We start from the raw sequence: 25,616 nt of genomic DNA on the forward strand, positions 1-25,616 counted from the left end.
AACACACACACAGAGCGAGAGAGAGAGAGACACACACACACAGAGCGAGAGAGAGAGAGAGACACACACACAGAGCGAGAGCGAGAGAGAGAGAGAGACACACACAGAGCGAGAGAGAGAGAGAGACACACACAGAGCGAGAGAGAGAGAGAGAGAGACACACACACAGAGCGAGAGAGAGAGAGACACACACACAGAGCGAGAGAGAGAGAGACACACACACAGAGCGAGAGAGAGAGAGACACACACACAGAGCGAGAGAGAGAGAGAGACACACACACAGAGCGAGAGAGAGAGAGAGAGACACACACACAGAGCGAGAGAGAGAGAGAGAGACACACACACACACAGAGCGAGAGAGAGAGAGACACACACACAGAGCGAGAGAGAGAGAGAGACACACACACACAGAGCGAGAGAGAGAGAGAGACACACACACAAGGCGAGAGAGAGAGACACACACACACAAGGCGAGAGAGAGAGAGACACACACACACAGAGTGAGTGAGAGAGAGACACACACACACAGAGCGAGAGAGAGACACACACACACACACAGAGCGAGAGAGAGACACACACACACACACAGAGCGAGAGAGAGACACACACACACAGAGCGATAGAGACACACACACACACAGAGCGATAGAGACACACACACACACACAGAGCGATAGAGAGACACACACACACACAGAGCGAGAGAGAGAGACACACACACACACAGAGCGAGAGAGAGAGACACACACACACACACAGAGCGAGAGAGAGAGACACACACACACAGAGCGAGAGAGAGAGACACACACACACAGAGCGAGAGAGAGAGACACACACACACAGAGCGAGAGAGAGAGACACACACACACAGAGCGAGAGAGAGAGAGACACACACACACACAGAGCGAGAGAGAGAGACACACAGAGCGAGAGACACACACAGAGCGAGAGAGAGACACACAGAGCGAGAGACACACAGAGCGAGAGAGAGAGACACACAGAGAGCGAGAGACACACACAGAGCGAGAGAGAGAGAGACACACAGAGAGCGAGAGAGAGAGAGACACACAGAGCGAGAGAGAGCGACACACACACACACAGAGCGAGACACACACACACAGAGCGAGACACACACACACAGAGCGAGACACACACACACAGAGCGAGACACACACACACAGAGCGAGACACACACACACAGAGCGAGACACACACACACACACACACACAGAGCGAGACGCACACACAGAGTGAGAGAAAGACACTAGAGGTCGACCGATTGATCGGTTTTCATAACAATCGGAAATCGGTATTTTAGGACGCCGATTTGGCCGTTTTTTTTTTTTTACACCTTTATTTAACTAGGCAAGTCAGTTAAGAACAGATTCTTATTTTCAATGACAGCCTAGGTACGGTGGGTTAATTGCCTTGTTCAGGGGCAGAACGACAGATTTTTACCTTGTCAGCTCGGGGATTCAATCTTGCAACCTTACGGTTAACTAGTCCAACACTCTAACCACCTGCTTTACATTGCACTCCACGAGGAGCCTGCCTGTTACGCGAATGCAGTAAGAAGCCAAGGTAAGTTGCTAGCTAGCATTAAACTTATCTTACAAAAAACAATCAATCATAATCACTAGTTAACTACACATGGTTGATGATATTACTAGTTTATCTAGCCTGTCCTGCGTTGCATATAATCGCTTAGGTACACGCTGCTCCAACCATAAACATCAATGCCTTTCTTAAAATCAATACACAAGAATATATTTTTAAACCTGCATATTTAGCTAAAAGAAATCCAGGTTAGCAGGCAATATTAACCAGGTGAAATTGTGTCACTTCTCTTGCGTTCATTGCACACAGAGTTAGGGTATATGCAAAAGTTCGGGCCGCCTGGCTCGTTGCGAACTAATTTGCCAGAATTTTACGTAATTATGACATAGCATTGAAGGTTGTGCAATGTAACAGCAATATTTAGACTTATGGATGCCACCCGTTAGATAAAATATGTAACGGTTCCGTATTTCACTGAAAGGAAAAACGTTTCGTTTTCGAGATGATAGTTTCCGGATTCGACCATATTAATGACCTAAGGCTCGTGTTTCTGTGTGTTATTATGTTATAATTAAGTCTATGATTTGATAGAGCAGTCTGTCTGAGCGGTGGTAGGCAGCAGCAGGCTCATAAGCATTCATTCAAACAGCACTTTCGTGTGTTTTTTCAGCAGCTCCTCGCTGTGCTTCAAGCATTGCGCTGTTTATGACTTCAAGCCTATCAACTCCCGAGATTAGGCTGGTGTAACCGATGTGAAATGGCTAGCTAGTTAGCCGGGGCGCGCTAATAGCGTTTCAAACGTCACTCGCTCTGAGACTTGGAGTAGTTGTTCCCCTTGCTCTACATGGGTGATGCGGCTTCGAGGGTGGCTGTTGTCGATGTGTTCCTGGTTCGAGCCCAGGTAGGAGCGAGGAGAGGGACGGAAGCTATACTGTTACACTGGCAATACTAAAGTGCCTATAAGAACATCCAATAGTCAAAGGTATATGAAATACAAATCGTATAGAGAGAAATAGTGCTATAATTCCTGTAATAACTACAACCTAAAACTTCTTACCTGGGAATACTGAAGACTCATGTTAAAAGGAACCACCAGCTTTCATATGTTCTCATGTTCTGAGCAAGGAACTTAAACGTTAGCTTTCTTACATGGCACATATGGCACTTTTACTTTCTTCTCCAACACTTTGTTTTTGCATTATTTAAACCAAATTGAACATGTTTCACTATTTATTTGAGGCTAAATTTATTTTATTGATGTATTATATTAAGTTAAAATAAGTGTTCATTCAGTATTGTTGTAATTGTCATTATTACAAATAAAAAAAATTGGCCGATTAATCGACAGCAGCTTTTTTTGGCCCTCCAATAATCGGTATCGGTGCTGAAAAATCATAATCGGTCGACCTCTAACACACACAGAGAGAGACAGAGAGACACAAACACAGAGCGAGAGAGACGCACAAACACAGCACGAGAGAGAGAGACACACAAACACAGCGCGAGAGAGAGAGAGAGACACAGAGCGAGAGAGAGAGACACAAACAGAGCGAGAGAGAGAGAGAGAGAGACAAACAGAGCGAGAGAGACACAAACAGAGTGAGAGAGAGAGAGACACAAACAGAGTGAGAGAGAGAGAGACACAAACAGAGTGAGAGAGAGACACAGAGCGAGAGAGAGAGAGACACACAGAGCGAGAGAGAGAGAGAGACAGAGCGAGAGAGAGAGAGAGACAGAGCGAGAGAGAGAGAGACACACAGAGCGAGAGAGAGAGAGAGACAGAGCGAGAGAGAGACAGAGCGAGAGAGAGAGAGAGACAGAGCGAGAGAGAGACAGAGCGAGAGAGAGAGAGACACAGAGCGAGAGAGAGAGAGACACAGAGCGAGAGAGAGAGAGACACAGAGCGAGAGAGAGAGAGACACAGAGCGAGAGAGAGAGAGACACAGAGCGAGAGAGAGAGAGACACAGAGCGAGAGAGAGAGAGAGACAGAGCGAGAGAGAGACACAGAGCGAGAGAGAGAGAGACACAGAGCGAGAGAGAGAGACACAGAGCGAGAGAGAGAGAGACACACAGAGCGAGAGAGAGAGAGACACACAGAGCGAGAGAGAGAGACACACAGAGCGAGAGAGAGAGAGACACAGAGAGAGAGAGAGAGAGACACAGAGCGAGAGAGAGAGACACACAGAGCGAGAGAGAGAGAGACACACAGAGCGAGAGAGAGAGAGACACACAGAGCGAGAGAGAGAGAGACACACAGAGCGAGAGAGAGAGAGACACACAGAGCGAGAGAGAGAGAGACACAGAGCGAGAGAGAGAGAGACACAGAGCGAGAGAGAGAGAGACAGAGCGAGAGAGAGAGAGACACAGAGCGAGAGAGAGAGAGACACAGAGCGAGAGAGAGAGAGAGAGAGACACAGAGCGAGAGAGAGAGAGAGACACAGACACACAGAGCGAGAGAGAGAGAGAGAGACACACAGAGCGCGAGAGAGAGAGACACAAACAGAGCGAGAGAGAGAGAGAGACACAAACAGAGCGAGAGAGAGAGACACAGAGCGAGAGAGAGACACACAGAGCGCGAGAGAGACACAGAGCGCGAGAGAGAGAGACACACACACACACAGAGCGAGAGAGAGAGAGAGAGCGAGACACACACAGAACGAGAGAGAGAGAGAGAGAGAGACAGAGCGAGAGAGAGAGAGAGACAAACAGAGCGAGAGAGACACACAGAGCGAGAGAGAGAAAGAGACAAACAGAGCGAGAGAGAGAGACAAACAGAGAGAGAGAGCGAGAGAGACACAGAGAGAGAGAGCGAGAGAGACAAACAGAGCGAGAGAGAGCGAGAGAGACAAACAGAGCGAGAGAGAGAGACACACACAGAGCGAGAGAGCGAGAGAGAGAGAGACACACACAGAGCGAGAGAGCGAGAGACACAGAGCGCGAGAGCGAGAGACACACAGAGCGCGAGAGAGACACACACAGAGCGCGAGAGAGACACACACAGAGCGCGAGAGAGACACACACAGAGCGCGAGAGAGACACACAGAGCGCGAGAGAGACACACACAGAGCGAGAGAGACACACAGAGCGAGAGAGACACACAGAGCGAGAGAGACACAGAGCGCGAGAGAGACACAGAGCGCGAGAGAGACACACAGAGCGCGAGAGAGACACACACAGAGCGCGAGAGAGAGAGACACACACACAGAGCGAGAGAGAGAGAGAGAGCGAGACACACACAGAGCGAGAGAGAGAGAGAGAGACACACAGAGCGAGAGAGAGAGCGAGACACACACAGAGCGAGAGAGAGAGAGAGAGAGACACACAGAGCGAGAGAGAGAGCGAGACACACAGAGCGCGAGAGAGAGAGAGACACACACACAGAGCGCGAGAGAGAGAGAGACACACACACAGAGCGCGAGAGAGAGAGAGACACACACACAGAGCGAGAGAGAGAGAGAGACACACACAGAGCGAGAGAGAGAGCGAGACACACACAGAGCGAGAGAGAGAGAGAGAGACAAACAGAGCGAGAGAGAGAGAGAGAGCGAGAGAGAGATAGAGTGCGAGAGAGAGATAGAGTGCGAGAGAGAGATAGAGTGCGAGAGAGAGTGCGAGAGAGAGAGAGAGAGAGTGAGAGAGAGAGAGACAGAGCGAGACAGAGAAAGACACACAAACAGAGCGAGAGAGAGAGAGACAAACAGAGCGAGAGAGAGAGAGAAACACAGAGCGAGAGAGAGAGCGAGCGAGACAAACACAGAGCGAGAGAGACAAACACAGAGCGAGAGAGACAAACACAGAGCGAGAGAGCGAGAGAGCGATGAGAACAAAAGAGAGAAAATATTTGCCCCCTTCTCTGGCCCCTTTGCTCTGCGGAAAGCTAGCAGGGCATACAAACATCCTTCTGCAGCTTTCACTGCTGTCTCTCCCACAGCTCCAAAAAAAATGTAAAATGTTCTCTGCCCGCATTATTAGAATGTTTGTGCACATAGCAGAAACCTTCACCCAGGCTTGAGACAATTACTCAAAGGGGCCAGGGAAGTGCAAGTTTATGCAAAGACACACCGCAAGAAAATGTTCATGATGTTTAAGAGTAGCAGCCTACAGTGGAACAGGTTATTCACGAAAGAACAAACTGTTTCCTCCTCGAGGTCAAAACCACTTAAAAAAGGGGGCACTGAACGTGTTCAAATTCACCCTGGTCTTGCTTTCACTGCAGCGGAGGACTGTGCATCAGACAAACTGTTCAAACTTTCTCCCAATCTGAAAAGCTGGCTGCCCCCTGGCAACTTGAGAAGAGCAAGCGAGTGCTAGACAGAAAGCGAGAGAAGGGGGGGCTTGAACGAGTCTCCACAAGCCTGCGTCTTTGGCAGGCCTTATAATCTCCCAGGCCTCAGTCAGTCAGTCAGTCAGTCAGTCAACCAACCACAGGTTGAGGAAGTCAACGCAGCTGCCATTGTTGTTGTGATACCCTGCAGGTTTGGGCTAGAGGGGAACAATCTCTCACCAGTTGAAACGGTAGGTTTGAACTGCCGACGTGACTGTGGCCAGGTCATCGGGCACAGACGATGGACGACATCCGTAGGAATAGTATCAGAAAGCCATTGGGTGAAACAGGCAGGTCAGTGTGGCTTATTAGCATACCATGCAGTGTTACATGAGAAACAGGCTATAAAACATGGAGTAGCCTTGAGCTTGGAAAAGTGAGACTATGTCCCCCTCTGCAGAGGGAAAAGAGCAACACACGCACTCAATGAGAGCCAATGAAAAGCCTGTTGCTACACTGGAGGCAAGAATCGAAGGGGGGAAAAAAACAAAAATAAAATAATTTGGCGCTTTGTGCAAAATATTTTGTTCAACTGAAGGTTTATAATAAACAAGTAACAATGTACAATTTCACGACTCACAATTAGCTTACGCCATGAAATTATCAGACAGATAATGGCAAGAAACATTAACATCGCGGCCTATATATTAAGAAGCTTTTTTTGTTTTAGGGACAACAATTAATTCAATGAAAACATTCCCATTATAATCTAACAAAATAACCAACCTTTGCTTAGCCAGTATGAAAAACGTACCAGGGTAATTTAAAAATGGGCAAAGCGGGAGGTGTCTGCAGTCCACTTTAAAAACAGATCTAGCTAGCAGGAGTGACCCATATGACATTTAGCGGGAGCCACAGTATTAAATATGTGGCATCAGCAGCAATAAGTCCCCTTTGGAACACTAGATTACTCCACGAGCTCTCAACACGAGGATGGCTTTCACGACACCCATGCATTTTATTGACATTTGGCTATTCCGCCAAATCGCTCCCTCTCTCTTCCTCAGTCCTTCCCTCTCTCCACAACTAGTCTTTCTCCTTCATTCCTTCTTTCGCTACCTCTCCTTCACAGCAGCAGCAACAACCCCCCCCTCCCTCTCTAACCTGTGGCTAATCCTGCTGGCAGACATGCTACGCCTCCAGGAAGAACATTTGCCAATTCAGACTCCAGTCTCTGGAGGCGATCAAGTAATGAAACGCACATGTGAGCCCTCTCACGCACACAGGGCCCATAAAAACAGGCCTTTTACTGGAATGGAGCAGGGCCAAGCGCAGTATGGTGAAGCATTATAAAGAGAAATTCAATTACAATGTGGATAGATTTTTTTTATTGTTGCCCTCAAATTAAGTTCTGTACTTTTTGTTGTTCCGTTGAACAGCTTGTGATTTAGAGAGGTTTTGTTGGCTGTCGAATGTGATCAGCTCTAATTTGACGGCTTGATACCCCTCTTCACTTGACGGGGTTGAAATCTCAACGAGTGGAAATGCCGAATAGACACACCCTATTGGTCTGACCTCTAAGTCGTTTCTACCGTCTGTCATCCTACTTGTCTACAATAGGAGGAGCACAAAACAACATTTGGCTAGATTTAGCATCTAAACAAAATAATCAGAACAAAACTAAAAACAGGGGAATCAAATGTGTAAAGTAGTCAACCACAGTGCTAACAGCACAGAAGACCCAACCGTGTGTGAGCACGCCCGCGAGAGAAACAGCCGCCATTCGGTATCCATTCACCGCGTATCCATTTATTGTTCTGCCTGCATTGTGCCCAAGTTACAGCAATCAGCACTTAGTACAATTCCACCGATTCATCACAACGCCACAAATCAGTCTACCGTGCAGTCTGTGTGCCCCCCCTCCACCAAATGAGTGCCATTACCACCCCGACTACGCCGCAGCTGCCATCGGCTCTATTGAGTTACCATCACATTAGAACACACTGTTCCATTGGGTCTTTGACTTTAGCGGGGGTATGGCTATCTATCATAGGCTCGAGAAAGAGGAACAGAAAGGCATATTTGAACATGGAGCAGCAGCAGCAGCCCCCCCCCTTCAGAAAGTGGCTCAGTATAGCAGATGTTCACCCGAGCACTAAAGAGGCCCCTGAAAAGGAGAACGCTCTATTATCTCAATCTCCAGCTATGCAGGCAGAGTGTACTCTCCCAGTCGTCACTGTCTCATTCTCCCCCTCTCATTCCTGACTCTCTCTCCCTGGTGGAGCTGCAATGGGACCAACTTTTGTACTATTTACCTTTTTTACTGTTAGCAGCTGGATACAAACCCCCCTCCCTCTCTCCTAGATGTCAACTCTTCACTCTACTTTAACACTGTGCAGGCGTAGTCTCAGTGTAAAAACTCCCTCTCCTTTTCTCACTCTTTTCATTTTTGTCTGCGTCAAACTCGGTCGCCCCTGCCTCCTGCACTGCATTCACATGCATTAAAGTTTGACCAACTACGCAGTTCCAAAACAGCACTCAGCTGGGTGTATACATTAAGCATTTTTGTCCAATTATAGCTAATGATGTACAGTACCAGTCAAAAGTTTGGACACCTACTCATTCAAGGGTTTTTATTTTTTTTACTATTATCTACATTGTAGAATAATAGTGAGGACATCAAAACTATGGAATAACACATATGGAATCATGTAGTAACCAAAAAAGTATTAAACAACTCTAAATATATTTGAGATTCTTCAAAAGTAGCCACCCTTTGCCTTGATGACAGATTTGCACACACTTGGCATTCTCTCAACCAGCTTCATGAGGTAGTCATCTGGAATGCATTTCAATTAACAGGTGTGGTTTGTTAAAAGTTAATTTGTGGAATTTTGTCCTTCTTAATGCATTTGAGCCAATCAGTTGTGTTGTGACAAGGTAGGGGTGGTATACAGAAGATAGCCCTATTTGGTAAAAGACCAAGTCCATATTATGGCAAGAACAGCTCAAATAAGCAAAGAGAAATGACAGTCCATCATTTCTTTAAGATATGGTCAGTCAATCCAGAACATTTCAAGAACTTTGAAAGTTTCTTCAAGTGCAGCTGCAAAAACCATCAAACGCTATGATGAAACTGGCTCTCATGAGGGTCGCTACAGGAAAGGAGGACCCAGAGTTACCTTTGCTGCAGAGGATAAGTTCATTACAGTTACCAGCCTCAGAAATTGCAGTCCAAATAAATGCTTCAGAGTTCAAGTAACAGACACCTCAACATCAACTTTTCAGAGGAGACTGCATGAATCAGGCCTCCATTTTATTTGAACTTTTTTTAACTAGGCAAATATTCTTATTTTACAATAACAGCCTATCCCGGCCATACCCTAACCCAGACTACGCTGGGCCAATTGTGCGCCGCCCTATGGGATCCCAACCGGTTGTGATACAGCACCAATAAAAAGAAGAGACTTGCTTGGACCAAGAAACATGAGCAATGGACATTAGACCAGTGGAAATCTGTCCTTTGGTCTGATGAGTCCAAATTTTAGATTTTTGGTTCCCAACCGCCGTGTCTTTGTGAGACGCAGAGTCGGTGAATGGATGATCTCTGCATGTGTGGTTCCCACTGTGAAGCATGGAGGTGGTGGTGTGATGGTGCTTTGCTGGTGACACTGATTTATTTAGAATTCAAGGCACACTTAACCAGCACGGCTACCACAGCATTCTGCAGCGATACGACATCCCATCTGGTATGAGCTTAGTGGGACTATCATTTGTTTTTCATCAGGAAAATGACTCGACACCTCCAGGCTGTGTAAGGGCTATTTGACCAAGGAGAGTGATGGAGTGCAGCATCAGATGACCTGGCCTCCACAATCACCCAACCTCAACCCAATTGAGATCGTTTGGGATGAGTTGGACCGCAGAGTGAAGGAAAAACAGCCAACAAGTGCTCAGCATATGTGGCAACTCCTTCAAGAGTGTTGGAAAAGCATTCCAGAGCACGAAGCCTACGTTCCTTGTTGAGGCTGATAAAAGCCAGAGTGAATCAAAAGCGTTGAACTAAACCCTTAGGGCCTCTTTTACACTAGACTAGTGTGACGACACATACTATCTCCATAATACATATTTTTGCAGTGTACAGAGAGAGATCTAGATCACATACAGACCCCCCCCCCGAGTGGTACAACGTGAAGACAATGGCTCTCCAAAGCCACACGTTCCTGCAAGAATTACCTTAATACCAGTGACGGCATTTTTGTTCTGTTAGCCAATTTGAAAATGAAAAGGCTTTTCAAATGTGCGCACGTTTGTGAATCGTTGCATTAATTAAGTGTGCAACACTATGTTCAATATGGTTTAAATGATAAGCTCCTGTATAGTTTGAAAACAAAACTTTATTTTCTTTGTCTGTATAGGTGGGGCGGCAGGTAGCCTAGTGGTTATAGCATTGGGCCAATAACCAAAATGTTGCTAGATCGAATCCCCGAGCTGACAAGGTAAAAATCTGTCATTCTACCCACGAACAAGGCGGTTAAACCCACTGTTCCTAGGCCGTCATTGTAAATAAGCATTTGTTCTTAACTGACTTGCCTAGTTAACCTCTCTGGGAAATGTGGGACGCTAGCGTGAAATAGCAGGGCACCAAATTCAAAACAACAAAAATCTCAATTCAAATTTCTCAAACATACAACTATTTAACACCATTTTAAAGATAAACTTTTCGTTAACCCAACCACATTGTCCGATTTCAAAAAGGCTTTACGGCGAAAGCATAGCATTAGATTATGTTAGGACAGCACCTAGACAAGACAAACCACACAGCCATTTTCCAAGCAAGGAGGCGTCCCAAAAACCAGAAATACAGCTAAAATGAATCACTAACCTTTGATGATCTTCATCAGATGGCACTCATAGGACTTCATGTTACACAATACATGTTCGTTTTTCTCGATAAAGTTCATATTTATATCCAAAAACCCCATTTTACATTGGCGTGTAATGTTCAGAAATGTTTTGCCTCCCAAAACTTCCGGTGAATGAGCACATCAATTTACAGAAATACTCATCATAAACGTTGATAAAACATTAAACTGTTATTCAAAGAATTATAGGTACACTTCTCCTTAACCTCTTAGGGCAGTATTTACACCGCCGGATAAAAAACGTACCCGATTTAATCTGGTTACTACTCCTACCCAGTAACTAGAATATGCATATACTTATTAGATATGGATAGAAAACACCCTAAAGTTTCTAAAACTGTTTGAATGGTGTCTGTGAGTATAACAGAACTCATATGGCAGGCAAAAACCTGAGATTCCTTTACAGGAAGTGGCCTGTCTGACCATTTATTGGCTTTCTTTGACATCTCTTTCCAAAAAAAAGGATCTCTGCGGTAACGTGACACTTCCCACGGCTCCCATAGGCTCTCAGAGCCCGGGAAAAAGCTGAATGTCGTCATTCCAGCCCCAGGCTGAAACACATTATCGCCTTTGTCAAGTGGCCGATCAGGGGACAGTGGGCTTAGGCGCGTGCACTGGTCGCCCCCATCTTTCTTTTTTTTCCTCTATTTACCGAAACGCAGATTCCCGGTCGGAATATTATCGCTTAAAATTGATTTTAAACAGCGGTTGACATGCTTCGAAGTACGGTAATGAATATTTAGAATTTTTTTGTCGCGAAATGCGCCATGCTCGTAACCCTGATTTACCATTTCGGATAGTGTCTAGAACGTACGAACAAAACGCCGCTGTTTGGATATAACGATGGATTATTTTGGACCAAACCAACATTTGTTATTGAAGTAGAAGTCCTGGGAGTGCATTCTGACGAAGAACACCAAAGGTAATAACATTTTTGTTATAGTAAATCTGATTTTGGTGAAGGCTAAACTTGCCGGGTGTCTAAATAGCTAGCCCGTGATGGCTGGGCTATGTACTTAGAATATTGCAAAATGTGCTTTCACCGAAAAGCTATTTTAAAATCGGACATATCGAGTGCATAGAGGAGGTCTGTATCTATAATTCTTAAAATAATTGTTATGCTTTTTGTGAACGTTTATCGTGAGTAATTTAGTAAATTGTTAGTGAATTCCCCGGAAGTTTGCGGGGGGTATGCTAGTTCTGAACGTCACATGCTAATGTAAAAAGCTGTTTTTTGATATAAATATGAACTTGATTGAACAAAACATGCATGTATTGTATAACATAATGTCCTAGGGTTGTCATCTGATGAAGATCATCAAAGGTTAGTGCTGCATTTAGCTGTGGTTTGGGTTTATGTGACATTATTTGCTAGCTTGAAAAATGGGTGTCGATTATTTCTGGCTGGGTACTCTGCTGACATAATCTAATGTTTTGCTTTCGTTGTAAAGCCTTTTTGAAATCGGACAGTGTGGTTAGATAAAGGAGATTCTTGTCTTTAAAATGGTGTAAAATAGTTATATGTTTGAGAAATTGAAGTAATAGCATTTTTAAGGTATTTGAATATCGCGCCACGGGATTAGACTGGCTGTTGCGTAGGTGGGACGATTTGGTGCCACCTACCCTAGAGAGGTTAATGCAACCGCTGTGTCAGATTTCAAAAAAACTTTACAGCGAAAGCACACTTTGCAATAATCCGAGTACAGCGCTCAGAGACAAGACCAAACCCGCCATTTTGTGGAGTCAACAAAACTCAGAAATAACATAAATATTCACTTACCTTTGATGATCTTCATCGGAATGCACTCCCAGGAATCCCAGTTCCCCAATAAATGTTCATTTGTTTCGATAAAGTTCATATATATTGTCCAAATACCTCCTTTTTGTTCGCGCGTTCAGTAGAGTACTCCAAACGCACTGTGCTCGCGCAGTTAAGTTCAGACGAAAAGTCAAAATAGTTATTTTACAGTTTGTAGAAACATGTCAAACGATGTATAGAATCAATGTTTAGGATGTTTTTTTTATCATAAATCTTCCATAATATTCCAACCGGACAAGTCCTTTGTCTTCAAAAAAGAAAAGGAACACAGCTAACTCTCACAGGAGCGCGCGCCACTGAGCTCATGTCATTTTCTCAGTAATCTAATTCCATGAGCTCTTATTCTCTTCCCATTCAGAGTAGAAGCATGAAACAACGTTCTAAAGACTGTTGACATCTAGTGGAAGCCTTAGGAAGTGCAAAATGAACCCTAAGTCACTGTATACTGGATAGGGAATCACTTGAATAACGACAAACCTCAGATTTCCACACTTCCTGGTTGGATTTTTCTCAGGTTTTTGCCTGCCATATGAGTTCTGTTATACTCACAGACTTCATTCAAACAGTTTTAGAAACTCCAGAGTGTTTTCTATCCAAATCTACTAATAATATGCATATCCTACCTTCTGGGCCTGAGTAGCAAGCAGTTTATTTTGGGCACGTCATTCATCCAAATTTCAGAATACTGCCCCGTCACTAAAAAGTTAAAAAGGTAAAAAATAAATAAATGTTGCATACCATAAGTACTATGGTATTTATGGTATGCTAATAGCTGCACACACACATCTGCAATAAAGTACATAAGACCATCCAGCAATCATACACATTAAAATGTCCATGGGAGGCAACTGGAACGTGAGATTTCACAATTGAATTATGGTATACATGGCAGTAGGTAGGTAGGTTAGAATCTGTTATGGTATCAATGGGCGAACCAATTCAATCACATCAGTTGTCAGCACTCCGTTTTGTCACGCAAGCTACAACTTCAGATGCTTAATACATTTTAAAAAACGGCCTCAACACCAGGTTCAACCACTATTTAAAAATGTGTTACTAGGGTGGAGCCTTCCAGCCAAAAAGAGTGAATGGAAGTTGTGAACTGAAAGTGACGCTTTCTTCATCTCAGTGGTTTTTAGGCTCAGAGTGGAGTTCCTCTTTGCTGGCTGGCTACATGCCTCTCATTCGAGAGGCCCAGGAAAGGAGCAGCAGCACGCTGGTGTTTTAAAAAGCCTTGGAGCTGGAATGAGCCAGAATGCTTCCCCAAGCCCAGTCCAGAGCACCCCCCCCTCGCACGCTCTCCACATCTGCTGCTCTGAAGTAAACCCCTGTGGCTCAGTGAGAGCACAGGCCTCTTTCCAAGCCTCCACTCTCCTCCCTCTTGCCCCCTTGCTCCCCCATCCGGGGCCGACTCCAGGAACATTATCAAAACATTAAAAAGAGGAGTAGGGTGAGAGAAAAAGAAAAAACTGAAGCACTGGAGGAAAGGGAGAGAGAGCGGATCTGCCAGATCCCCCAGTGCCAGGCAATAAATCACAAACACTCTGAAGCAACAAGACTCTCTCACTCCCGCCCAGAGCCCTCCTCAGAACCTCTCCCCCTCAGCCTCCCCAGGCACCCAAGCCCCTCTCCTCTGCCCCCCAGCCAGCCTTCAGCTCTGATCACTCACCAACAGCTTTCCCCAGCATTCAGCCCCTTCCCTCCAGCCACTCTTCTCGCTCCCAGCATCAAGCTCTCTCTGCCTCTCCCCCCCCTTTCTGTAACTGGGTCACAGAGACTTTCTTCTCCTAGTGCTACATTCACACTTGCTCTGGGCTCAGTGCTGCCACTCAACCGTTCAACCATTCAACACATGCCCCCTTCATATGGCTCCTCGCTCACCCTGCTATCCCCAGCTAAAGAATTTCACAATCACACCACAAAGGACAAGGAGTGGAAACCAGGCAACCAGAGCCTGTTTTATAGGTGAGCATAGAGGACGATCAAAGACAAAGAGCCCGCATATAGGATACAGCGTCCTTAAGTGGCCATATAGAATTGTGTCGGTTTTGACCGAAATAGACTGGGTTGTTTGTTTTATAATAGCTCACTTCTTATTTTTTACGACGGTAGATAAATTATGTATCATTGTAAAAAAAGAACAAGATAATGGTGTGATATGTAATCTCGTTGACTCAAGGCTTTTCCACAACACAAAAATGACTCAAGTTATCTTTTGTGAATGGAATATCAAAACTCCCCCCTACAAAAGGCCGGAATGAGAGATTTTTCTTAACCAGGCAACAACAAAAATCTCCCTAAAAATATGCCCAATCCAAACAGACAAGCTTCCAGATCAGATCTGGGCCATATAATGCCCATGTAGATTAGTCAGCAGAATATAAACTATATACCCAGTGCCTTCGGAAAGTATTCAGACCACTTGATATTCCACATTTTGTTACGTTACAGCCTCATTCTAAAATTGATTAAATCATTTTTCCCCCCCTCAATCTAAACACAATGCACCATAATGACAAAGAAACAGGTTTAGACATTTTTGCTGACTTATAAAAAATAAAAAACAGAAATACCACATTTACATACAGTATCAGTCAAAAGTTTGGACACGCCTACTTATTCAAGGATTTTTCCTTATTTTTACTATTTTCTACATTGTAGAATAATAGTGATGACATCAAAACTATGAAATAACACATATGGAATCATGTAGTAACCAAAACAGTGTTACACAAATCAAAATATATTTTATATTTGAGATTCTTCAAAGTAGCCACCCTTTGAAAACTCTTGGCATTCTCTCAACCAACTTCATGAGGTAGGTGTGCCTTGTTAAAAGTTAATTTGTGGAATTTATTTCATAATGCGTTTGAGCCAATCAGTTGTGTTGTGACAAGGTAGGGGTGGGTATATAGAAGATAGCCCTATTTGGTAAAACACCAAGTCCATATTATGGCAAGAACAGCTCAAATAAGAAAAGAGAAATGACAGTCCATCATTACTTTAAGACATGAAGGTCAGCCAATATGGAAAACCTCAAGAACTTTGAAAGTTTCTTCAATTGCAGTCAGAAAAACCATCAAGCACTATGATGAAACTTGCTCTCATGAGGACCGCCACAGGAAAGGAAGACCCAGAGTTACCTCTGCTGCAGAGGATAAGTTCATTAGAGTTAACTGCACCTCAGATTGCAGCCCAAATAAATGCTTACCGAGTTCAAGTACCAGACATCTCAAAATCAACTGTTCAGAGGAGTCTGTGTGAATCAGGTCTTCATGGACGAATTGCGGCAAAGAAACAACTACTAAATGACACCAATAAGAAGAAGAGACTTGCTTGGGCCAAAAAACACGAGTAATGGACATTAGACCAGTGGAAATCTGTCCTTTGGTCTGGAGTCCAAATGGGAGGTTTTTGGATCCAACCGCTGTATCTTTGTGAGACGCAGAGAACATCCGTTCACCTACTCTACATGTGTGGTTCCCACCGAGAAGCATGGATAAGGAGGAGTGATGATGTTGGCGACTGTCGATGATTGATTTAGAATTTAAGGCACACTTAAGCAGCATGGCTACCACAGCATTCTGCAGCGATACGTCATCCTATCTGGTTTGTGCTAGGTGGGACTATCATTTGTTATTCAACAGGACAATGACCCGACACACCTCCAGGCTGCATAAGGGCTATTTGACCAAGGAGTGATGAGTGCTGCATCAGATGACCTGGCCTCCACAATGACCTTTCCTCTGGCTGGGCCACTCAAGGACATTCAGAGACTTGTCTCGAAGCCACTCCTGCATTGTCTTGGCTGTGTGCTCAGGGTCGTTGTCCTGTTGGAAGGTGAACCTTCACCCCAGCCTGAAGCCCTGAGCGCTCTGGAGCAGGTTTTCATCAAGGATCTCTGTACTTTGCTCCGTTCATCTTTGCCTCAATCCAGATTAGTCTCCCAGTCACCGAAGCTGAAAAACATCCCCACAACATGATGCTGCCACCACCATGCTTCAATGTAGGGACGGTGCCAGGTTTCCTCCAGATGTGACACTTGGCATTCAGGCCAAAGAGTTCAATATTGGTTTCATGAGACCAGAGAATCTTGTTTCTCATTGCCAAAAGGCATCTAAAGACTCTCAGACAAACTCCAAGCGGGCTTTGGCCGGGTGGCCAGCTCTAGGAAGAGTCTTGGTGTTTCCAAACTTCTTCCATTTAAGCATGATGGAGGCCACTGTTCTTGGGGACCTTCAATGCTGCAGAAATTTGTTGGTATCCTACCCCAAATCTGTGCCTATAAAATTGTTGACACCCCTTCAAATTAGTTGATTTGGTTATTTCAGGCACACCCATTGCTGACAGGTCAATAAAATCCAGCACACAACCATGCAATCTCCATAGACAAACATTAGTAGTAGAATGGCCTCACTGAAAAGCTCAGTGACTCAACGTGGCACCAACATAGGATGACAACTTTCCGACAAGCCAGTTTGTCAAATTTTTGCCCTTCCAGAACTGCCCCGGTCAACTGTAAGTGCTGTTATTGTGAAGTGGAAACGTCTAGGAGCAACAGCAGCTCACCCGCGAAGTGGTAGGCCACACAAGCTCACAGAACAGGACCACCGAGTGCTGAAGCGTGTAAAGATTATCTGAACTCATTTGCAACACTCACTACTGAGTTCCAAACTGCCTCTGGAAGCAACATCGACACAATAACTGTTTGTCGGGAGCTTCATGAAACGGGTTTCCATGGGCAAGCAGCCGCACACAAGCCTAAGATCACCATGCACAATGCCAAGTGTCGGCTGAGTGGTGTAAAGTTCGCCGCCATTGGACTCTGGAGCAGTGGAAACGTGTTCTCAGGAGTGATGAATCACGCTTCACCATCTGGCTGTCCGACCATCAAATCTGGGTTTGGTGGATGCCAGGAGAACGCTACCTGCCCCAATGCATAATGCCAACTGTAAAGTTTGGTGGAGGAGGAATAATGGTCTGGCTGTTTTTCCAGGTTCGGCTCAGCCCCTTAGTTCCAGTGAAGGGAAATCTTAAAGCTACAGCATACAATGACATTCTAGACGATTATGTGCTTCCAACTGTGGCAACAGTTTAGGGAAAGCCCTTCCTGTTTCAGAATGACAATGCCCGCGTGCACAAAGTGAGGTCCATACAGAAATGGTTTGTCGAGATCGGTATGGAAGAACTTGACTGACCTGCACAGAGCCCTGACCTCAACCCCATCAAACACCTTTGGGATGAATTGGAACGCAGACTGCGAGCCAGGCCTAATCTCCCAACATCAGTGACCAACCTCACTAATGCTCATGGCTGAATGCAAGCAAGTCCCTGCAGCAATGTTTCAACATCTAGATGAAAGCATTCCCAGAAGAGAGGATGCTGTTATAGCAGCAAAGGGAGGACCAACTCCATACTAATGCCCATGGTTTTGGAATGAGATGTTCAAAGAGGTGTCCACATACCTTTGGTAATGTAGTGTAGAATGACGGGTGCAAAAACATTACTTTGTGCCCAAAGGGGAAATGAATTTGATCTCTTTTCGATGCAGGCCAAGAGAAGTAACAAAGAGAAGTGCTCCAGAGGTCCAATTGGTGGGCTGGTACCAGGTGCTGCGCAGCAACACAATGCGCTGGGCGCTGGACCAGAGCCAAGCACCATTGTCCTCCGGCCCTGGTTAGCATTCAGTGGGGCTACTGTGAGCACTGCCACTTGTTATCAAGGCTGACATTGTAGTCCCACCATGTAAACCGTCTTTCTCTGCTAGCGTTTGACGCTGGGCCAAAGTAACCACATGGACCAAACTGCATGGGCAAGTGCAAATGAGGTAACTGAAACAAAAAACTAAAAGCAAACAATGTCAACTGACTTGCTTGACCCTAGGCCTACTTCTTTTGAAATAAAGAGAGTTGAGACAATGGCTCCCTTGCAAACATTGGCACATAGCCCGCTTACTACAACGATTGGTATAGCTTAGGAATCAACATTCCCAAACAAATCTTCATTGGAAACACAAACCACCTGGCTGAAAAAATATATATCAAACTCAACCATTTATCCTTTCCAGTGATGAAAACATGGATGTCTCATTGTATGGTGGGTTACGCAAAATGGGTCAATTTTTTGCACCTTTATCTCCTGAATGTTTTGTCATTCTGGTCCAAATAGTAACTTTGACCACTTCTTCCATGGGCAAACATGTATGGAAAGATGTTTAAATCAAAAGGAATGCTATAAAAATGTGATAGAATTCAAAATGGATTTACCCGTAGGCTACTTATCCATGCTCTTCAACATGAACTTACAAGCTGCTACTACTAGAAATCGTTTGCTTAAATCTTTTAACCTGAGAACTACAACAAAAACAGTAGCTAAATGGAATGGATGTCTTGTCCTGATTAAAATCATTGAGGGAAATTAGAGTTCAATCAAGAGGCATTCAGCCATGGCATTGTAAACATTCACGTTTGGTTAGCTAGATAGCTAACGTTAGCATAACTACCTAGCTACTGTACTTCTATGCTAATTAAGTTTGATGTTACTAAAGAAAAACCTGGGAATATGTTTATGGTTGAATTTTCTTGAAGTTTTCCTTCAAAATTGTTGCTCAAAACCTGCATGCATAGTGTAGAGAGAGAGAGAGAGACAGCACTACTCTGCTGCTTGCTGAGAAAGCACAGCGTCAACAGAGCGTGTTGTGCTTAAAAGGGTCTGTGCAGAAAAGCGAGCGCTTAAAAGGGTTCGTGCGGCGACAAAATGGAGATGCCATTAATAAATAATAAATGGTCACACGTACTCTGATGTCCAAACTTGTGAAACGCAGACGTCTATGACTGGTACAAATTTGGTCCAGTCCAGACCAACCAAATTTGGTCTTGTTTAGGGCGGAGCTCATTAAAATAATATCCAGCATGTAGAATAATACCCAAACATACAAAAGGAGGATATTCCATTTTTCTACCTTTGTACCTATTGAGGATACATCACCATGAAGAGAATTACATTGATAATTATGCATTTCTGTATAGTACAGATCACAGACAACTGATGTTATTATAATTCTGTTACCTGGTGATAATCCACTTCACTTACTGTAGTTACATTTTTTCTAACTCAAGATGTCATGTAGCTAACACCCCATTCTTTCTGCAGACATCGGACTTAATTTGGGGTGGATATTTAACCTCTAAAAGTCGAGGCCGTTGGGGTGGGCTAAGCTAACATGGAATTATTTTAAGATGGTCATACCATGGATCACTTAGCTATTTGATTTTGAAATATAAGACCCCTTTAGGTATAAAATATATATACAGTGCATTCAGAAAGTACGCCTTGACTTTTACCACATTTTGTTACATTACAGCCTTATTCTAAAAATTAAGTTGTTTTCCCCCCCTCAATCTACACAATATCCCATAATGACAAAGTGAAATCCATTTTTTAGAAATGTTTGCAAATGTACAAAAAATATAAAACAGAAATTCCCCATTCTACATAAGTATTCAGACCCTTTGCTATGAGACTCAAAATTGAGGTCAGGTGCATCTTGTTTCCATTGATCATTCTTGAGATGTTGCTACAACTTGATTGGAGTCCACCTGTGGTAAATTCAATTGATTGGGCGTGATTTGGAAAGGCACAAACCTGTCTATATAAAGGTCCCACAGTTGACAGTGCATGTCAGAGCAAAAACCAAGCAACGATGTCGAAGGAATTGTCCGTTGAGCTCCGAGACAGGATTGTGTCGAGGCACAGATCTGGGGAAAGGTACCAAAACATTTCTGCAGCATTGAAGGTCAGAGAACACAGTGGCTATCATCATTCTTAAATGGAAGAAGTTAGGAACCACCAAGACTCTTCCTAGAGCTGGCCACCCAGCCACACTGAGCAATCGGGTGAGAAGAGCCTTGGTCAGGGAGGTGACCAAAAACCTGAGGGTCATTGACAGAGCTCTAGAGTTCCACTGTGGAGATGGGAGAACTTACCAGAAGGACAACCATCTCTTCAACACTCCACCAATCAGGCCTTTATGGTAGTGGCCAGACAGAAGACACTCCTCAGTAAAAAAGCACATGACAGCTCATTTGGGAGTTTAGCCAAAAGGCACCTAAAAGACTCTCAGACCATGAGTAGCAAGATTATCTGGTCTGATGAAACAGATTGAACTCTTTGGCCTAAATGTCAAGTGTCACATCTGGAGGAAACCTGGCACCATTCCTACGGTGAAGCATGGTGGTGGCAGCATCATGCTGTGGGGATTTTTTTCCAGTGCAGGGACTGGGAGACTAGTCAGGATCGAGGGAAAGATGAACGGAGCAAAGTACAGAGCGATCCTTGGTGACAACCTACTCCAGAGCGCTCAGGACCTCAGGCTGAGGCGAAGGTTCACCTTCCAACAGGACAACCACACAGCCAAGACAATGCAGTAGTGGCTTTCAGACAAGTCTCTGAATGTCCGAGTGGCCAAGCCAGAGCCAGAACCCAATCGAACATCTCTGGAGAGACCTGAAAATAGCTGTGCAGCGACGCTCCCCATCCAACCTGACAGAGCTTGAGAGGATCTGCAGAGAAGAATGGAAGAAACTCCCCCAAATACAGGTGTGCCAAGCTTGTAGGGTCATACCCAAGAAGACAAGGCTGTAATCGCTGCCAAAGGTGCTTCAACAAAGTACTGAGTAAAGGGTATTTTTTATAACTTTGCAAAAATATCTAAAAACCTGTTTTTTCTTTGTCATTATGGGGTTGTGTGTGTAAGGGGGACAGGATTTTTTTAAACAATTTAATCAGTTTGATAAGAAGGCTGTAACATAACAAAATGTGGAAAAAGTCAAGGAGTCTGAATACTTTCCTAATGCACTGTATACCACCGAGGGATGATTGAACATTCAATTTAGGGGTAGGGTATTCGCAAAGTAGCCTACCATCTGGATTTGCTTTGTGGGTGAAAAAGTATCTTAGATGAAATCTAACAAAAGGGTAAGGGGTGATGTATCTAAAACTCATTGGTCATGTTACCAAGAGATTAGTCTGTATGAAAGATGAACCATTCTACCACCGCAGGGTTTACATGTCAGCTTGGCTGCAAACCAATGGTGGATTAGTCTTTGGAATGTCATTGTGTTTCAGCAACTAGCTGTTAATGCAGGAGAAAAGTTAGGCTGAACTGCGTGGGGCCCTACTCAATCAAAACCTGTGGGTGTGGGGGGCATGTAAAAAAAATATATATATTTTTTAAAATACCCATGTGGTTAGAAATTGTTTAATTGCGTCTTCTTTTTTTTTTTACACTGAACATTGTTTGTACAGTACTAATCAAAACAATCACAACTGCATCCCAATACCAGGTCCCAGAAACATGGTATTGGGGTTTGGTTGAAGGCAGACTGTTAATAACTCACCTTGTTCATCACCAGAGTCAGCCTTGGAAGAGCCCGGGGCCATGGGTAAGGGTCTGGGGGGTCTCGGCTTGGGAGTGGGAGGAGAGATCCTCTTCTTCCCAATGAACTCCACATATGTCCCAGGGAAGTCCCCCTTTTCCTGAGTGGTTTCATTAAAGCCAGGCAGCCAGCCAATGTCCTCGGGCCTTTCCTCCAGGCCATCGCTGTACCCAAGGGCCCCCAGGGCCCCTTTGGTCACTGTTAAGATGTCCCCCACATGGAGGTTAATGTCCTCCTCTCTCTCCTTCTTGTAGTCGTAAAGTGCCCTGTACTGATATCCTTCCGCAGCCATCGTGATTACTTTTTTTCACAGGGGTGTTATTTCTTTCGAAAATAAACACTGTGTGAATAACTTGTTCGAGCAGGTCCCAGCAATTGGTTACTCTTCTTGTTTTTCTGAGAATGTATTAACTGAGCAAACACACTTTGGCCAAAAAAGAAAAACACAACACGTATTGAATGTTCTAGTCCTCAATAGTTCTCTGGGTGATTATGTTTTTTAACTTGTCTTTAGGTCATTCTCAAAAGCACCCCTATGGTGCCTCCGGCAGTGTGTTTCCATCAGTATGTGGCCTGCAGCAGTGGCCTTGAGAATGTACCCCTGACCTGCAATACAGAGCAGAAGAAGCCATTTGCAACATGTTGCTTAAGACAATACTTTATTATCAAGTACAGCTTACTGGTGGTGGCTACATTTACAAGGAACCAGCAACAACACCCAATACTGTCATATGGTGGTTTCCTCACTAGTGCCAATATGATTAGTTCTGCTGAATAAACCCAATATTCAAACAAACAGTGGTTAAATGAGCACCGCCATATAAGTTATAAACTAACTAATTAAAACGTTTAGGTTTACATGTCTGAGATGAAACGCAAACTGACAAAGTAGTTAGATCAAACAAAAACATTTTGTTCATGCTTTTCATCCATGATGAATGCCAATAAAACACGATCGCGTATGCACTAGTCACGTAGCTACAATGTAACGCTACAACAAGCAATGCAAATGCAGTTTTGGTAAACTAGTTAGCTAGTTAACGTTATATTGTTGCACTCTATAACAGCACAGTACTAGCTAGTTACTGTAACTACCTAACGCCAACTAGTGCTAGTTTTACCACAGACAATGGGCTTTAGGCGCAAATGACGCCTGACATGTTGACAGCTAATTGGTAAATTAACATTAAGTAATCTGAAGTGTTCACGTTATGTCTTGCACTGTAAGGCCTGATGATGAGTAACGACGTTTTGCATGAATAACGTAACATTTCATCATTACTAACGTTAACGTTAGCTAGCTGTGTTGCATGGCTGACGACGAACAATCGAAATGTCTAACGTTAGCTAGCAAGTTCAGTTCTAACTTTAACTACTTTCTTTAACAATATAACGTTACGCGCTAAGCCAATATTAAATACACAGAATTCGTTGCAAGTAAAGCGATACGAGATAGTATTCAATGCTGACGGTAGTACTGTATTTAGCATGTATGCATTGCTAACGTGCTAGCCTACATCATGGCTAGTTAGCTAAACATTCTAAGCACACAGCTTGAGACGAGAACGACTCACATGCATGAAGAGTGCCCAGGTTAAGGCGAATCGGATGAAATCCTCCTTCCTTTCCGTGTGCCCACACAATTCCACTCCTATCCCCAAAATATACCTCGTTACGTTAGCCAGACAAAGCCAAAAGCCTCTGGAAGTACCGATAAAGTTGTCGATCAATCGACCAAATTAGTCCAGGACTTAAAAGGTGGGTTTTAATCTTCTTTGCTAAAGCTACGATTCGTACTCTGTCGATATACGAGAGCAAGTTTACGTACAATTTTCAGCGAGGTTCCGTGCTATTCCGAGAGGCATGTCAGTGGCGTGACCATAGTGGTGAGTAGGAGGAGTCTTCTTCTTCTTCTTCGATGGGGTTTAACGGCGGTTGGCATCCAATATCCATTACCGCCCCCAACTGGACTATAGTATAAATCCATTATACTTTGTGATACAAAATGGGAAAAGGAAAAAACACCCTTCCAACCTACTCATTAAAACCGGTGGTGTGTATTCATGGATGCCAAGGGAAGCCAGACTTCCCCAAAAAATGGACAAAAAAATAAATACAAAATACATATAGAATAATATCTTAATAATAATATCTTCCGTCTCTGTGTTTTCCTTAAATTTGCAAGAGCCTGAATGTATCTCACAGGAGAAACATCAGAGTGAGTGAAACAGCGCGCCCCCCCAAAAAAAAAAAAACTGTGTCAAAGGAAGCCAGTTTGGATTTGGCTTCACACCAATCACATATCATCAAGCCAAACGTTATTGACAGAAAAAAACTTGAATTGTTGCATCTCGTTGTGTTGTTGTCCTTCGGAGAATAGCTAGCTAGCTAAAATTGTCCCTTTACAAAATTTGCCTTGGAAGGAGATAGAGATTTAGACTTGTGGTTTTACTTAATTATCTTTGCTGGCCAATGATTATAACGGCGGTTCTGATCCAACCATAAATTCATACATTGTGCATCTGGCCTGAGAGGATGGAGTTTCAATATGTAGCTAGATGTAGTAGGCTAATGTTAACTAGCTGGTCTGGTGTGTCGTTTCCCATGAAAGGAAGTTAGGCTATCGAGCAAGCATTTTAGCCAGGTAGCCTAGGACAACAAAATCTAAAAGAGTGAACCATTTCGTCAACATGATAGATAGGAGGACGGCATTGGTATTTCTCTGCAAGTAGGATGAGTCAACATGTTTTTTCTACTTACGCACACACACACACACACACACACACACACACACACACACACACACACACACACACACACACACACACACACACAGAAACACACACACACACACACACACACAGAAATCAGTACTATGAACAGCCACATGATATTTAGCTTACGTTGATTGGACTAAATTGTTTTTGGAATCTTTTAGTCTAATACATTGACAACTAAGCATAGGGGATTTGATGATGTTGCAATGTTGAAGTTGAAATGGTGCTGGACTAGTGGAGCTAGCTCCTGTTTCTTTTGCGATTTGGGGTTACTCTCCGGTGTTCTAAATCAATATTTGTTTAGTAGTCCAAAAATGTTGAAAACATTACCTTGATTGACCATGCTTTAGGTCATTTAACTGTTTGCTATGTGCAATATGCTTTGTGGACTCCACTGGACATATGTTGCTTTCCGGTTTTGTGATGAAACAAAGGTGTGTTTGAATTTATTCTGCCACTGTGTCTTCTTATTATCTCGGCCTTAGGCCTATACTGTATATCACGGTGGCAAGGCATATGAACTAACAGGTTATAGAGCAAACAACGCAATTATCATAACACATATTGTAGGTTCTAATATGGCTATATTTTTCTGGCCTGGCTTTGTCAGGGATTTTACCCACGCACCACTACTGCTAAAAACCCACTACCCCATTCAATTACTTTGACCATATCTGCTCCTGCACCATGCCAACGGCCTGGAAGAACGGGACACCACCACTCAACACACACTGTAACTCTTTCAAAGCCAAATCTCATACACCCAAGTACTTCTCTGCAGCATCCACAACAACATCTATTTTCTGTGATTCATGTTCCATTTCTGCGGTACAGTT

The 25,616-nt window shown here is 44.0% G+C and overlaps 1 protein-coding gene across 2 annotated transcripts in view; it reads right to left on the reverse strand.

Moving 5' to 3' along the window:
- LOC106563018 (phosphatidylinositol 3-kinase regulatory subunit alpha) overlaps positions 1-23,894 on the reverse strand; it is a 52,554-nt gene extending 28,660 nt beyond the window's left edge. The window contains exons 1-2 of one of the 2 annotated variants that reach the window (XM_014128203.2): positions 23,578-23,894; positions 21,965-22,609 (exon numbers count right to left, since the gene is read on the reverse strand). In XM_014128203.2, the coding sequence (XP_013983678.1) occupies positions 21,965-22,295 (331 nt within the window). In that variant the 5' untranslated portion in view covers positions 22,296-22,609; positions 23,578-23,894. The remainder of the gene's footprint in view (positions 1-21,964; positions 22,610-23,577) is intronic. The other variant, XM_014128204.2, reaches the window with a different exon arrangement.
- Positions 23,895-25,616: the final 1,722 nt, after the last annotated feature.

The sequence above is a fragment of the Salmo salar genome, chromosome ssa11 (genome assembly GCF_905237065.1).
Source record: "Salmo salar chromosome ssa11, Ssal_v3.1, whole genome shotgun sequence".
In the NCBI taxonomy this organism is placed as follows: Eukaryota; Metazoa; Chordata; class Actinopteri; order Salmoniformes; family Salmonidae; genus Salmo; species Salmo salar.